The 17,040-nt window shown below is 36.7% G+C and overlaps 1 protein-coding gene and 1 long non-coding RNA gene across 2 annotated transcripts in view; one reads left to right on the top strand and one right to left on the bottom strand.

The window, feature by feature from the left end:
- Positions 1–17,040, bottom strand: part of LOC136360689 (uncharacterized) — a 538,204-nt gene that overhangs the window by 292,068 nt on the left and 229,096 nt on the right. The gene's annotated exons all lie outside the window — the stretch shown is intronic.
- VWDE (von Willebrand factor D and EGF domains) overlaps positions 1–17,040 on the top strand; it is a 35,826-nt gene that overhangs the window by 11,652 nt on the left and 7,134 nt on the right. Inside the window, exons 7-21 of the mRNA XM_066318098.1 lie at positions 914–1,058; positions 1,744–1,958; positions 2,275–2,348; positions 4,248–4,521; positions 4,607–4,815; positions 5,283–6,268; positions 7,459–7,595; positions 10,377–10,532; positions 11,094–11,198; positions 11,541–11,655; positions 12,954–13,204; positions 13,323–13,542; positions 14,068–14,205; positions 14,786–14,848; positions 16,311–16,991. Of these exons, the coding sequence (XP_066174195.1) occupies positions 914–1,058; positions 1,744–1,958; positions 2,275–2,348; positions 4,248–4,521; positions 4,607–4,815; positions 5,283–6,268; positions 7,459–7,595; positions 10,377–10,532; positions 11,094–11,198; positions 11,541–11,655; positions 12,954–13,204; positions 13,323–13,542; positions 14,068–14,205; positions 14,786–14,848; positions 16,311–16,991 (3,769 nt within the window). The remainder of the gene's footprint in view (positions 1–913; positions 1,059–1,743; positions 1,959–2,274; positions 2,349–4,247; positions 4,522–4,606; positions 4,816–5,282; positions 6,269–7,458; positions 7,596–10,376; positions 10,533–11,093; positions 11,199–11,540; positions 11,656–12,953; positions 13,205–13,322; positions 13,543–14,067; positions 14,206–14,785; positions 14,849–16,310; positions 16,992–17,040) is intronic.

Below are 17,040 nucleotides of genomic sequence, written 5' to 3'. Positions count from 1 at the left end.
GAGAGTTGCAGTGGTTTGTGTGCTCCCTGTGTACTCAAGGTGCAGGAAGGTTGAATTGGCACCTTGCACACACAGCGCAGGCCTTGGTTTCCAGCAGCTGGAGCGGACTGGTGCTGTGCTCATAAAGTTTGAGGGCACAGCCCTAAGCCAGCCTGCTCTGGGTTTGAAGAGGGGTAGCTGGGAGGGGGAGCTTGGTCAGAGGCCAAGCACCAAACTAGTTTTAGTTCCTACTGTGGGTAGGGCTGTAGGAACCCATTTGCTGGCCGAGAATGGGACACCAGTCCCAGAAAGACAAACTGCATGTCATTAATAACATATTGGGTATAGTCCTGCTGACTTAGCCTGAGCTTGGTTCTGTAGGATCAGGGCCCAGATTTCTCTCGTGGAAGTACAGTTCTGCAGTGTACCCTGCAAAGAGGAAATGTGTTCTCTTTGTTTCCCTGTGAGCCTGCCCAGTCTACCAAGCTCAGCTGTAGGCCCCTGTTACTGATCTCTATTTGAGTTTTTGATTATACATTTTTGGTGATCTATATTGTGAGCTTGCAGAGAGGAATCCCAGGAGAAATATGGTGCTTCCACATTCTTTTGGAATAGTTACTTGTTGGGTAGCTTCCCACTTTCTTCCTCCCGCCCAGACAGTATACAAAGATGTTTGTATCTTAGTTTCCAAGGGTTTCTTATTTTTGTGGTAAAAATGTGGTTTGCTAACTCCCTCCTTCCTAGCGAACTCTTTTTCTTGCCTTTTTCTTATCCTTTCCCCTTTACCCACCTCTTCAAGACTATGGCTGCTGTCTGCATCTTCTCCTCAATATGCTGCTGCTCCTCATCCCATGTTCAAATAAGCACTCCTATGTGGGTAGGAAGCCGTTTACTCACAAAGATAGCATTTTAAGTACAATTTCTTCTGTGCTAGATACATCCAGAAGCATATGAAATATCAGAAGATGGGAAGGAATACAGACTAGCCATAGAAAGTACCATTCCTATTCCTTGTCCTGAATTTAGTCAGCTAAAAAGTGACTGCAAAATCTCACTAACAATAAACAGTGTTGATGAAGGTAAGACCCTGATTTTGGTACATTTTGTATATTTAGTTATATTTTTGTGTATTTTTATAAATCCTGTGGTGGTTTCCTTCCTCGGAGAAGTTGTTACACTGTAAAATACTTCCTAAAATGTTAAAACAAAGTATCCAGAGTCTTAATGATGCTGCTGATAATATGAAAGCATTATGTGTTGAAGTTTGCAGGTGTTTTGGTAGACATTAATATCAGAGCCACATTCTTGAACTTGAATAGACAGAATACTGTAATACTTGTGTAGTTTATAATTCAGGTAAGTTTGTTTACTTGTTGCATTGCAAGTATTATATATGCAGTCACAAAGTCATAATTTTTTACTTACAGACATTTTTTGTAATATTTTCTCAAACACAAATCCTGTGAACCAGAACGAGCCTTGCCTATGCAGACAACCATTTTTTTCACATTCCTAGGATATCCAGCCTATCATGATTTCCATTTTTCTATCAAACTGGGGAATGCAAAAACATTGTCTCGGGTGTGTATAAGAATAGGTAGATGGGAGGTTTTTACACAACTAAACCAAATGCAAGAAAAATTCATAATTCTTTTAATTTATGAAAGTGCATGTAAAAAAGTTGATACCTATATTAACAGTAGTAAGGAGAATCTTGCTTATTTAGAGGAGGAACTCACTAATGATTTATTTTCTTTAAAACAGGTAAAGAGCAGTTAGGTCTAAACTTGGCTCTTTCTTCTTGTCATGTGGATCTTCTCCAGAAATCCTGCAGTAATGGAATCTGTAGTCAAGCTGTAATTTATTTCACTGCTGTGACTGACTTCGTGCAGGATGGAGACAGGATTACCAGAATTGCAGTCGAACCTGTATCTAGTGGGAATTTCCTGTGGAATGGCTATGTTCCAGAAAGCACACAGGTTGAAAATCTTTGTGTTGAGATCTGTAAACTGTTGAGAAATGTGGCTGGTGTTAGTGAAGCTTTATTTCAGTTTTGACTTACTGATTCACACCAAGATTTCTAAGTGGTTGATTTTAGTTGCTTTATTTTTTTAAAATTCTGTGTTTTCATTTGAATTTTTTGTTTTACATTTTAATATTGAAGTAACTGCTAAGACTGATTATAAGTATATTATAATATACTTTTTAGAATGTAAACTACTATCATAAGATAAATAATGTGCATTTATTTCCTAACCTGACATGTTTTATAATTTTTTTTTCTTTGTTTTGAAGATTACAGTTAAGGATCTACCTACTGCCTACTGTTACTCATTTACTGACCCTCACATAATTACTTTTGATGGAAGGTAATTAATGGCTTACTGCACTTAAAATTAAGTGTGTTGGGAAGTTTTTTGTATGGGTTTTGGGCAGTGTGTTTTATTTCTTTAATTATTTCTATATAAGTCTGTGCTGGTGATACAAGTAAGCTGCAGTTTCCTGCAGTTGCACAGAGTGTTTTACAATTTTTATGACAATAAGTATAAAAGTCCTTTAATTGGTAAAAGCTTGCCAGTCATGATGAGGTTTGTAACCTTTGCATTTCTGAAGGCAAGTTTTGGGTTGTGACAAGAGAATGAAGCAAGTGGACAAGAGGAGTGGTAGCTGTGGAATCTGTTGACTGCAAAAACTAAAATGTTCATACTTTAAATATGAACCATGATAAAATGATTGAGTAAACAAAACTTTTAATGCAAAGGTGTTTCCAAACTAAACCATACTTTCCCTATTTCTGTGTGTCAGTATCTGGATCCTCGTAAGGATCAAATTATGAGAAGCTGTCTGGTAGCATTTTGCTGCGTTTGTTAGTGGCATTGAAAGCAGCTTGCTGCTGTCACTTGCACATCACTGGCCAAAAAGAATTTTGAAGTGAAAACAACTTTCTTAGCCACAGTTGGTTTTGGTGTGCTGCTTTCTTACAAGGTATTTCTGATTCACAAAGGATGTCTGAACAAACACAGGCTCCACACCTGGGAAATTTATATTCTTTGTTCAGCAGAAGCACATTTCAAGTGGCAGTGTGAGAAGACAAGGATATGTCGCCTCCAAAAAAGCATGTTCAGCCCACACATGATAATATATGGGGAAATAAAAATTGTGACTGGTTCTCTGATAGAACTTTGACTATTACTACTAATAAAGTCAATGGGCTTACCTTGATCTCGCAGTTTCTCCTTTAGTGGAAGTTTTAGGGATGTCTTAACTGGGCATTGTAACCATGGCTGCATTGTGATCAAGTTTTCTCATGAAGCAGTGTTTTACTAAAATGTGATCTGTCTGGAAGCATGATGCTGCAGAGAAAGAACTTTCTTTTTAAAGATAAATTACGTTGCCACTTTATTTTACAAACTGAGGAAACAAATTGCCTACTGAATTATATGGACCATCCTGTGCAGTCCCAGTAGTGCAGCCATCTGCAGTTTGTCTGCTGGCCCATTATACACAAAGCAAATTGACAGCCTACAATCAACTGTCAAATGCCACTTATAGCCAAGAGGCTATTAAACTTACAGCAAAAGTTTGGGTGTTTTCTTTCTGTTTCTTTCTATTTTTTTTTTCTTGCTGCTGAATCATTAAATTGGCTATTTTAACCTTGCTTCAGGGGACAGATGGCTAACCCTAAGGAAGAAAAGCAAATTGCTATTTATGGTTTTCATCTTAAATGATCATTGGGAATAAGCACTCCCTATCTCCATCTTAATAAAGCAGACCTTTTTAAAAGGATGTGACTTTCTAAATAATTTTGTCAAGGGTACTTGTGCAGTTTTCAGCAGCTGCCCCCACATGCACACTGCTATGCATCTTATTGCTCTTGCTGCATAGGTGTACCATTGTAGAAACACAAAGGCTGAGAAGTACCCTCCATACGCACTGTTAAAGTCAAAGAATGGCAGTAGCTTCATGCTTATTATTCCATTCACACCCATTGTCTACATATATTCTACTCATGATCCTTTTCTGCTGTAAAAATAGGTTTTCTTTCTCTTAATTTAGAGCTGCCCACAGGAAGATATGATGGCATTTGCTCAGGATAAAGTTGTGTTTTGCTCTGTGGGCTGTACTGTTTTTTCTGACTTGGGAAAATGAGTTTCAGTATCAATGTTCACCAAATATTAGAAATCTGCTTGAAAATAAAGTTGCTGACATGTAGTGATAGAGTTCTTTCACAACCAAAGTGATATCACATGCTATTCTTTTGATTCCAGAGTCTATGACAATTTTAAAACAGGAACATTTGTTCTCTATAAGAGTACATCTCGAGATTTTGAAGTTCATGTTCGCCAGTGGGACTGTGGAAGTCTTCTCTACCCAGCATCCTGCAACTGTGGCTTTGTTGCAAAGGAAGGAAGTGATATAATTGCATTTGACATGTGCAGTGATCAGCTCCATGAATCACAGCCACACTTATCTGTAATAAACAGAGACACAACAGGAAGCAATGTCAGAATTACTGAATCCTACCTAGGAAGAAAAGTAACAGTAAGTGGTAAATAATTGCTTACAGTATAGGTAAAATAAAAAAAAAATCATGCTTTTCATGAGGCTATCTTCAATCTCTTTTTAGGTTTTGTTTTCTTCTGGAGCTTTCATTCGTGCTGATGTGAGTGAATGGGGAATGAGCATAACTCTTAGGGCCCCCAGTTCAGATTACAGACATACAGTGGGACTCTGTGGCACCTTTGATGGAAATGCAGAGAATGACTATCACACTGCGAGTGGCATGGAAATCCCAAACCATGCTGATGTTCCTTTTTCTTTTATTAGGGAATGGAGGTAACAAAATGCTTCTACTGATAAATCAAATGTCATCATTTTTGGTTCTATCTTTCTTTCACACTCTTAAAAACTTGTGAAAATAATAATAAAAAAAAAATCTCCTTAAGTTTTTAAGTTGTTATTAGAATGTCATAATTATGTTCCATAATTAATTAAGGAGAAAATTGAAACTGAATTGACAAATAAATATTTGAACACTATGATGTAAGATTAGTTTGATTAGCTTTGGAACAAAGTACCAAAAAATACAGAAAATATCCACTCCTCTCAATTCTTCTATAAGTTACTTTTGTGTTTTAACTGTGTTAAAATTTAGCTGCCTGCTGCAGACTTATGGTGTAGTACTATGAAGCAACAAAGAACAAAAAAAAAGTTTAAAAGTTACTTTAAAGTTAAGAGTTACTTTAGTAACACACAGAAAATAGTTCAGATGATACAGTTTCACCTTTTCCTTTCCTCACCAGAATTTTACCAGGAGAGAGCTTATTTGACAAGACACCTGCTTTGTTAACATCTTCTAGAAAAAGTTTCTTCTGCGACTGTACACTTGAACTTGCTGGATTATATCAACCAGCAAACAAACTGGAGACAGTTACTCAGTCAGAACCTCCTCTGTCTTGTAAAGAAAGTGAAAATGGTAGATTTCTTTCTTTGATACCAGGACTGGATGTCACTGCTGAGTATCTTGGTCCTGCTGATCTTGTCAGGGGCTTAAAGAAACGTTCATCTACACATGAAGTGGATTCATCTCTACTTCCTGAGAGACAGAATAATCAAACCAAACTTCACAAAACATCACTAGTAAACTCTCATCTCTCTGCCACCTCAGTGGGAAATACAGGTACAGAAAGAGAGGGAAGTTCAAGCTTAGACATTAGGAAAAATTCTCACCATTACAGCAGTCATTTTCACAAAAGTCAGTCTGCTGCAAGTAGAGGGAAACGCCAGAATTATTACGAATACCATCCAGTATTCGTCTTCCAAAGTCTCAGCCAAACAGACTTAGAGGGATATAGTTATTTTTTCCCAGAGGACCATGCCACTGACACAGATGAAAAGCCCCTTCCTTCTTGGCCCACACCTTCAGGCCTCACTGAATCTGGTGCTTTGTTCCTGTGCCAGCAGGCAGTAGCTAATTCCAGCATAGGAAGATCCTGTGGTACCCTCCTTGGCCGGCGAACAGGGGATGCCATCGATATGTGTGTTAAAGATTTGTTGCTGAAAGATGACCTCGATTGGGCAGAAGCTTCCTTAGCTCTGCTGGAGAATGAATGTGAGAAAAGAATTTTAGAAGAAATAAACTACAACCCACAGGAACTTGAAGAGTCAGTTGAGAGCCTACTTACTGCTTTAAAGTGTCCCAGTCTCTGCAGTGGTAATGGGGAATGTACAGAATGGGGCTGTGCATGTTTTCAAGGCTACAGCTCATATGACTGCAGCATACTGTCTGGTAAGTGGGGGGAAAATGAGATTTACTTCAATAATGTTCTCAGTGTTTGTCAAAATGCATTTGTTTTGCTGCCTTTCTCTCCTGCTTTTGTACATGGACAAGGGTTCTCAAATATTTAGTTGCAGTTTACTACAGCTATAATTATTTTGCATGCAGCTTTCTTGTTTCCAAGGACAAACCATGAGCTTAGTTTCTAATAGGTCAGATTTAAAAAGTCAGTTTGTAATGCAGAGCCTTGTAGCTCCAAGAGACTGGCAATGTTTCCACATGCTGTTTCCTTCAGGGAAAATATGCCACGTTCATCCCTACCCTAGATTTGTATAGTTTATGTGATCCTGTTTATTAACTCTAAGTGTGATGTTTTTCTTTTCGTTGATGTTACATCTCTGTAAGCTAACTGTTAGATGGGATGAGAGCAGAACTGATGGTGAAGAAAAAAGAGGTATATCAAATTGTCCTGGTCAAGGAGTTTTATAATTTTCACTGGGTAAAATATTCACTAAAAATTCAGTTGAACAATTACACTGGAAAAACATGAATAGTAATACCAAAGTCAAAACTCTTTCAAAATAAAACCTGTTAATATGTTGTTTTGCAGTGATGTTTTTGTTTTAATAACTTATTTAAGAGCAACTAGAGAAAGAGGGAATAGAATAATAAGAAATATTTAACTTCAAGGGGAATAAAATAAAGTTTATGAGTTTTTTTACTCCACAAAAACTGTTTTTGAATGTTCCAATCTGTCAATTTATTTCCCAAAATAACTTTCCCAAAATAATAAGTTTTTTTTAGTTTTTTTATAAAAAATAACCCCTATATTAATTATTGCATAACTGTCTTCTTTCCAGTTCATATTTTGAAGGCCTTAGTTTCATTTCAGTTTTATTCTGGAAGTCTGATGTAAAGAACCGTAGTTGATAAAGACATGTATTCACAAGAGTTTGTTATCAGTTGAAATTTCTCTGTTTCAAATACTGAGGTTCCAAGAGAAGACAGAAGCCTAGCTTTAAATTTAAAGTCTCAGTTTAACAATGTAAAATCTTTCTGTATATGCTTCTCTTCAGCTGAGTCCAGATTTTCTTTTGTATGTAGTTTTCATGGTTGGATGGAAAAATAAATATATTGCATAATGTAAATGCATATGAATAAGTTCTCATACTAGCATTTATTATCTAATCTCTTCTTCCAAGACCAGGCTCCAGAAATTACAGAGCTGGAGAATGCTGGGCTGTGTGATGTTCAACAGTATGATTGCACATCAGTGAGAGTGTTTGGCCATGGCTTCAGGGACTCATTGAACCTGAAATGTGAAATCATCAAATTGCAAGTAGGTCTCTCTGAATAGTGACAGTCACATTTTAAACTTCTTAGAGAACAAGGGACAAAATGTCAAACATATTATTCATTGATGTGGGCACAACCCAAAGCTTTAGTAGAATGTAAAAGCAAAAGCACTCAGCACTTTGCAGCAAGCACTCAAGACTTTGCAAGATTGCCATTTCCTCCATGATAAGAGAAATACAAAACATAATGGGAATGTTCAGCAGCTGGGAGGGAGATAAGGGCATACAGCAGCTATCCATCAGAAAAGGGCAAGGGCAGCCCTATTAGTAACAACCAGTACATCGTTGTGTTTTTAAGTGCTTATGGAGAGGAATTGAAGCACCACTTCTTTGAAAAAGGACAGCAAGGTTAAAGCTGTTACTAGATTTCTGTCTCAAACCTAATGCTTGAAATAGCCTTTTATAAACATAATAAATCTGTTAGGGAAAGATAAAGGTGTTTTTGATATGTTGTCCATTTCCCAGAGGTAAAATACCATGGCTATTTAATGATATATGTCAGATTTGAACAGGAAATTAAAAAATGTTTCACCGTAAACTTCAGGGGAATTTGTGTAGAGAGACTGTTCTTGCTCATTCTTGAAAAAAATTTCAAGACAAATATATAAGTAATTTACAAGTTATAGCTTGGAATAAATGGTCAGCAATTCCAACTTTATATGCCGTGTTAGACATGAGAACAAAAAAAGCTTAAAGTAATAAAACTGTATTTTATTGGGGTGATGATGGAGGGGGTGACAGCTGGCAAAAGGGGAACCATTCAATGGGAAATTTTGTTCCTGAGACAATAGTTTTCCTTAGCTATTTCCAGCAGATGCTGAAATTATTTTGACAGATTAGGCAATGCTGGCTATAGATTTTTCTTAAACTCAACATGTATCCACTCAAGTTGGCTTGAAATGACTGTTGAGAGTAAGTTTACACTCTCCTTATATTAAAAGACTTTTAGACCAAGCTCACAGTAAGACAATTATTGGGAACTCACTGATCACAGTTTGAAATGTCTCAGTTTTAACTCATGGAAAGATGTTTTGAAATCTCTCTTGGTGGTGCTGTATTTGGCTCCCTACACAAAAACTACCTTATTAATCACTTTTAATGATGATCTTCTCACTGACAAGAGCCATTTTACTGCTGTTAACTGCAGTCAAAGAGAAAGCTGCAAATTTTTTCCTTGAGAATGCAAAATAAAGGAAGTTTGGGGCACTGTTGTTGAGGTGGTTTTTTGGTTTAGGTTTTGTTGTGTTGTTTTGGTTGATTTTTTGTTGTTGTTGTTGTTTGTTGTTGTTGTTCTGTTTAGTTTTTCAGGATAGAGAAATAGTGTATTTAAGGAAATGTCAATGGACTTGCAACAGTATAAAACTGCACATATTTTGAGATTGAACTTAAGTGACCAAAATTTTGTAGAAGAGGCACATTCGTAGAATTTAGAATTTCTTTTTATTTTCAATATTTTCACATTTGAAATGTCAAATCAAATCTGTTGTTCATGGGCTGTCTTGCCCAGTTTAGAGTATAAAATACTTGGTAGAGTTTTGTGTAGGAAATGGCCAGGAACCCATGATTACAGAGATAGAGAGTTTAAAGGTAAAAGATGAGAGTATGTTTAATCTCTGCAAAACAAAAATACAGTTTTATTTCCTTCTGTTTTACACTGAACTCCAATTTTGATGAACTTTATGAGCTGGAATGCTTACAGATCTGAAGGCTTTTTAATTGGTTTTTGAAAGGTTAAACTGCCTCTGAAAAAGTTATCTGAACTTGCCTCCAGCTAGTAACAAAAGGTTTCTGAAGAAGTAGGCTGTATCACATTTCAAAGGTTACAGTACTAAATGCACTCAAAATTACATATTTAGAAATATTTAGCTTTTATACTTACCTTTGCTGTAAATTCCTTAAATAATTATAGGGTGAAAAATAGAAGTTTAGCAAAAGTGTTTCTTTTTCTGTTAAAAAAAATGGTAAGGGCTATACAGCAGATGACTTTTAATGTGAGGATTTGGATTGTGTTTTGATTGGCTTCAGTAACTAAAAAAAATGCGAGCTCAAGAAAAACACTCAAACTGAAAATGCTTTTTACTTGCTGTTCTCTTGATTCATATTCTGCCTGGATTCTTAGTTCCACCTCATTTTATTTATTTTCTGTATACTTATCCCTCCTTCCTCGTCAATGCTTCAGTCAAATAGTATTATCATCCATATTCTGTTATCTTGAACTTTCAAAATACATCCTTGGATGCCCTGTCCTCACAGCAGTTTAGAAGAAAACTTGTGGGTCAGTGGTGTCTTCTTCTATTGAACAGCCTTGTACAAGGGCATGTACAAGGGCTAAATGGCCAACTCCCAGTACTGCCCCTGCACCCAGAATGATTCCTGTGTCCTGCCAAAGCCCTCATCTGTTCCTTTGACTAAAGCCTGGCCTCTCGTGGGAGCGGAGATGGAGTGGAACAGAGGCACCTGAATGTCAGATCAGTGGTGTTGGAGGATCACCCACTGCTTCACCCTCCTATCACCTTCCAGCTGGAGGGACTGTTTGTCCTTGGCAATGTAGTGCCAAAGGGCCATGCATCAGGAAAGGCTTCTCTGCCTGTTCCTCCACAGTAGCAGGCTTAGGTAAAAATCCATGTGTGCAAATACTGTCATCTAATATTTGCTACTGCATTCTTATCCAGACACATTAGACTTGTGCAACGCAGTTTTTCTCTGTTAAAAATGTTTTAGTGATGCATTTCAATGAAAAACAAATTTTCTTTCTTAACATTCAGTATAGTGATAGACAATGGATTCCTGGAGAACCTCTAACTATGCCAGCTGTCTTCCAAAATGCCAGGACTGTCGACTGCCAGTTACCAAATGATGACCAGCAGTCTGATGTGATGGATGTGGTTGATGACAAACCCATTGCCAGATGGCAAATAAAGGTACTCTCAGAAATTTCAAATATTCACTTACAAATATTTCTATTAAGATAAAAATACATCAAGTCAACTTGCTTGACTTGGAGTCTCAGTTGTCTCACCTAAGCTTGTCACGTATCATTTGACAGTGTTCTCATGCAAGGGGACTGGTAGATAGAACCTAGGTCCTGCAGAGACACACATTCTTCAAGAGCACACATTCTTAAAGGCCAAGTAGTTACCCTAGAGTATTTCAAATGACCTTGGATCCATCTATGGTAGAGCTGAGTTGAGCTCAGGCACATGTACAAATCCCTGTGAGCAGGTATCTGAGCTCTCGTGGAGATAGAGTCAATAAGGTCAGTACAGCCTACATACAATTTAATTTACCTTAAAGTAGATGTGTGGTTGGTCAAAATCTGCCTAGGCTCCTTGGCAGGTTTGATTAGATTTCAGATGACTGTTGTGAGAGTTTAGACACCTGCATGTGTGTCTATTGATGAGTGGAAGCTCATGCTAGCAGACCATGTGGGTAATATATCAATACCTATATCAGTTAATCCGTTTTTACTGCTCACTTTGCAGATTTCTAATGATGGATTTGTTTATAGCAACTCTAAAACAATGGTATTATATGATGGAGCCTGTCAGATATGTGAACCACAAGAATCTGGGTTATGTACATTAAAGGTATGTGTTTCACTACTCTCTATTATGAAAATATGCATTTCTTTAGACTGAGAAAAATCTGGAAAAATTAGCAGAACCTACCCTGTTCTTGTTTCCAACAGGGATTTTCAGTGCACAGAAAGAGTAGCTGAGACGAGACAATTTTAAATGTAAAAAATCAAATCAAAATCTCTTCATATAGTTACCAAGTAAAACCAAACTGGCTATCAATTGTTTAGATTTAAAAGCATCTTAGTTGTTTATTAGAAGTGCAGAATTATTAACTTTATTTGATACTTATAAATTCATAACTAGTTTTATAACCAAAACCACTAATGAATCACATTTTCATTTTACTAAAAGGAGAAAACATGCAACATAGATGGACTCTGTTATGGTGAAGGAGACACAAATCCAACCAGCCCTTGCTTACTGTGCAGACCTGACTTATCAAAGTTAACTTGGACAGTTGTTGAAAGTAAGTTTAAGTAGGTTTTTTTTTTAATACCAAGTAGTTGAAAGTTGGCAAAGTTTTTAAATTTATGGTAATAGTGATGTTTTCAGTTTAACTAGGTAAGTGTTTTGGCATTTCTGTTAGTTTCTGAAAATTATATTGTCATTTCCAGACCATATATGTAATATTTTAATTTACTTTCCCTGACTCTCCTGCTGTAGCCATTACTAATAACTAATGAAAATTAACAACTTTTAGTCTAATTAGCACTTTGGAATCTTGATATTTAGCACAGCTACAACCACATATGTTTGTCCTCAATGTATAGGTTTAACAGGTATTTTTCATCAAATTATTCTGATTACAAACAAGTGGAGATCACAAATTAAATTAAATTACATGTCTTATTTATTAGACACTTAATATCTGGGCATCCTTTACATGGATGGTATAGATACACGGCCTAAATACTTGAAAGTATATCCAAGGCTGTTTTACTGCAATCCAGTTAGAAACCACACAATGAAGAGAAAACTGAAGTCTGAATTTTTTATTTTTCTTCTCGTAGTACAAAGTTGCAACGTAGGAGTTGTAGCTCTTTTGGTGGAGATTTTAGTCTTTGGATATACACATCACCTTGGTCCCTTCACCAAATGGAATGTTTCCTGGAGCTTTCATATTAGCCATCCAGCCCAAGTCTGTAACATCACAAATACGAGTGCATCCTATCAGTGTCTTCATGAGTGAAGGACTCACAAAATCAAAACTCTGCCTTGATTAGAAAAGGTCCTGTCTGAATGGGACTACTGGTGCCTGTCTTGGTAAATTTTGTCCCAGTTCAAACTTATACTGAAGGCTCAGGTAGATGTAACTATTCTAAAAGGATGAGATGTGAATGGAAGGAATGACAGGGAGCCAAGGGACTTCCATGTTATAGCCATGTTATGGACTGGAATTCAATACAGCCAAAGTTAGAAATGGGAGAAAAATGTAAACCAGAGGCAATGCTCCAAGCCTAAGGAGCACAACAACCTCTTTTGCAAGGAGGATGCTGTTAGAAATGAGAAAATTTAACAGCTCAGACACTGATTATGCTGCCTTCTTCCTTCATGGTTTTTGCCACAGAGGGTGGATTCCTGCTTGCAGCAGTCACTCGCTAGTATTGAATATATCTAGAGTTTTTCCTGTGCCATTCAAATGACATTAGAATTTAAAAGAAATAAGTAAATGGGATTTCTTTAGTAGAAAGATATGTTCCTTTTAATTTTTGTAAATATATTGCAACTTTTCCTTAGAAGAGGAAAATATCTCCTTTATTACAGGTAACCAGCCTCCAGTGCTTGAAACTTTTCAGGATATGCTACAGACATTTTATGGAGAAGATTTTATATATCAGTTTTTGGCTTCAGATCCAGAGGGCTCTGCTATTCATTTCACATTGGATTCTGGTCCAGAAGGTGCCAGTCTTTCCCCATCAGGTCTCCTTTTGTGGAAAGCTGTGGCAATGAATGTCCATAAACTAAGATTTTCTTTGACAGATGACTGCAATGCAACGACTAAGGTAGAAATAGAGGTAATGAATATTACAGTAAAATGACACTTACTAATAAGATATCTAAGTTATCTATTTACAGAACTCATTGCTAGTTCATTAAAAAAAAGAAAACTGTCTTATTGGGCGTGTCTTGTAGGTCAGTGTAAAATCATGTGATTGCCTAAATAATGGCTCATGTGTGACAAACATTAATTTCCCACCTGGAAGTGGAAGATATCTTTGTGTGTGTGTGGCTGGATTTGAAGGTGATCTCTGTCAAGTGAATACTGATGACTGTAAACTTAACCAGTGTGGTATTGGGAGATGTGTGGATGGAATAAACAGCTATTACTGTGAATGTCCGCATGAACTTCAAGGTAAATTGTTATTTTATTTCCATGCATTTATCATGTTCAATGATAAATAGGAGGTTTTAATTTTATGTCTACAATGTTCTTTTTAAAATTTTCACTGTAAATAAGTTACTGTTGTATTATGAAGAAACTTTATGGTGTTGTGGTACAGAGATATGATATACCTCAAGATTTTTCTTGAACGACTATAATAGTTGTTTATTTTAGTTCATTATGAAAGCTAATTTGCATAATTTTCCTCTGCAAAGGTAAATTCATCAACACAGGCAAATACAGGAGATTCCTCCTGCAGATAAGCATGTAGTCTCACAGCCCATCTTCTCCCTATTATACAATAAGCAAAATACTTGATATGAGATGAAAAAATGTGAATAGCAAACCTTATCAGCTGTTCTTGTTAGATGTACTAAAATGATTGGTTGCACCTTTTTTTTTTCTCAGCACTTGCATACATTTTACTTTTATAAACACATCATCAAAGTCTAGTGACACAATCTTTTAAAAAATTAAATCTGTACTTCAATACAGGTAAAAATTGTCAAGAGGATGTAGATGAATGTGCATCCAGTCCTTGCTTCCCTGGAGTGTTTTGCTTCAATACTTTTGGTTCTTACTATTGTGGTCCATGCCCAAATAATCTGCAAGGCGATGGGAAGTCATGTCATGGTAAAATTATTTGATTTTCAGAAGAATGGTATTGTCTTACTGGCATTCAGATAAAATATCTCTGATTGTGCTTAGTGTTTCTGACAATAACTTTTTTCAGTAGTCAGAAAAGCAGGGCTGTGTCTCTGCTGATGGCAATATTAGACTGTACTGAAAGTGTAAATCGCTTTCTCTAGTGTAGAAAAAAACAGATACAAAACACACACCCATTCTTTTGCATCAAAGTAGAATAATGCAGTGGAATATTTTTGGCATTTTTTTCTTCATAATTTTCATTGTACAATAAATTATTAATAAATTATTGAAAAATATGTTTCTATTAGATTGATTAACATAAAACTGTTTACCCAAGTCAAGGCAGCTGCCAAACATTTATTTCCATGAACTTATTGAATAACTTGTATTTTTAAAATACTCTGTTAAGAAACTTTTAAGAAACATTTTTTAACTTTTCGTTCTGAATTTTGAGGGGTTTATGTAATAAAATTTTAATTCTCTTTGCAATTTATTTAAATTTAAACAAATGTGGCTACTTCTGTGCACTACTAATATATAATAATATACCTTCACATCTTTTCAGAAAGCTTTGATGACATTGATGTTGAAAGGAAGGATTCCACAGGAGAACTTGGAGGGAATAAAGGTGATTTTTTTTCCTGAAGAAAATGGAATTTCTGATTCACATACTGATAAGAATATAGCTGGCAAATAAGGGTTCTAGTCAGTTTTATGCTATTCACTTTACTTTTCAGTTTGATAGAATTTATTAATTACTGGGGTTGTATTCTGATCTGAAAAAATGAGACTGAAATGTCAATATCAACAAATCCCTTGGGTCAGTCAAGCGATTTTATTAACAGTGTGATGTATGACACTCTTACAGTTGCCTTTTGTTTTAGTGACCAACCACTGACAAAAAATAGGTAGCATGGGGATAGGGACATCTGTTATATGAGATAAACAAAAGTTTATGGCATTATGTTGAATGCCATTTTCCTGCTTTAACTCAAAGGAGATGTGAAGGATATGGCAAGTGAATGTCTTTATTCCGAAACTCTCTAAATGCTGTTCCTGGCATTTCCAGGTCTGTGCCTGCTGGGGGTTTCTTTGCAGGAAAGTCTCATGTGTCTTTTCCCTTTATCTCTGAATTGTTGTTGGGGGGAAGGATGGCTCTCTCACTGCACTGCCAGTCCTGGATAATTCTTCATCAGCTGCAAAATGGTTTGCTTTTCAGCAGTGGGAGATCACACTTTATTATGATTCAGTAAAGCTTAACCTTTTGTAAACTGTTTTCTAGTTATAAATAGGGTAGGCTTTCATTCCTCCACTGCCCCATAGTGCTAAAACCCCATATACAGTACTCTATTAGTCTGGGATTACGGTGCTGAACTTCTTTCCACAAACCACACACTTTCCCTGGGCAGAATATGAAGAATTTTTCATTCATTTTGCTCTCTCTTGAATGAGGAGACTGAGTCAGCCTCTGATGTTTATTAAACAGTTGAAACATCCCACTTCTAAAACCCATGCAGAAAGTTTAAGAAAATTGGTTTAAAAGTTTGAAGAATAAGACATGGTAATGCTTGTGCTACAAGTTGGTGGTTTATTCCCCTGAAATACAGTCCACAGTGCCTCAGTATGTATAAGCATCTACATACATGTGGTTTTATCTCTGCTTCTTGCGCTTAGACACACTGATGAACCATAGGCAATATCTTTTCTATAAATTATTTCAGTTACCTAGTTGAAAGCAATATATGGAGCTGATAATCTGCTCACAGTAAATCTGTTTATTGACCTAATGTGGGAAAATCTTTGCTCCTATAAATCGTGCCTCCTATAAATCATTCTTATCTTTGAGCCAAGGAAAGGCCATGGTGAGGGCGGGAGAGATTGTAATCAGAATACCTTGATCTTCTCTAATTCTCCCCAGTTAGATTCTACTGCATACTTATATTCTGACATAGCACAAGGAGAGATTTCCTGAAGCACAGAATGAATGGGCTGTATGTTTATTTGTTCAGAAAACATTCTCCATACTCAAAGGGGAAAAAAAATCATGGTATTCACATACTTCTCCCTGCTTTCTTTCTAAAATACTGTAGGTTTTCAACCATCATCCTCAGAGAAGGTTTTAGGCATGTCAAGTTATATTCCCAGTTCTACAGATGTCCCTAAGAGATTTATTTCTACAGAAATGGTCAGAAGCAGCATGCCACCAGCCTCCGCAGTAAAAACAACCACTGCATGGAAGACACCTGATTCTCAGAGAAGTGCTTCTGTACAATCTGTGGTTACTGGAAACATTGCTCATGCTCTAGGCATCATCAGTGGTCATCTTGCTGATGCTGAGAACAGTTCTTTGATACATGTTGTAAAGGCTGCATCTTCAAGCAGCCATGCTGCATCACCTGAGAAGAAAACAAGGGCACAAGCTGAAGCCTTCAGCTATTTTGAGAGCAGCAGGAAGACTTCCCCTAGCGGCAGAGCAAATATAAGCAAAGGACATTCTTTGCCAAACAAAGCATTCAAAGGTGGAAATGCTCAGAGAGTTCTGCACCGATTAGCTAAGCATAAAGCAAGTCATTTACCTTTTACCCTTGTTGAAGTCACTGTCCCACCAAAAATGCTTCCAGAAGAATTGAGTGAAACAGTGATTCCTCAAGCAGTGACCTGTTCTGATTTACCCTGTTTTCCTGGTGTGCCCTGTGAGCCAAGTCAGGATGGAAGTGTCAAGTGTGGCCGTTGTCCTTATGGTTACTACGGAGATGGCTTCACTTGCAGAGGTATTACAGATTATTGCACTCAATTGCTTTGAAGAAAGGAATCTTGAGA

Source organism: Sylvia atricapilla, chromosome 1, assembly GCF_009819655.1.
Source record: "Sylvia atricapilla isolate bSylAtr1 chromosome 1, bSylAtr1.pri, whole genome shotgun sequence".
Lineage (NCBI taxonomy): Eukaryota > Metazoa > Chordata > Aves > Passeriformes > Sylviidae > Sylvia > Sylvia atricapilla.
This window is presented reverse-complemented; position numbering and strand designations above follow the sequence as displayed.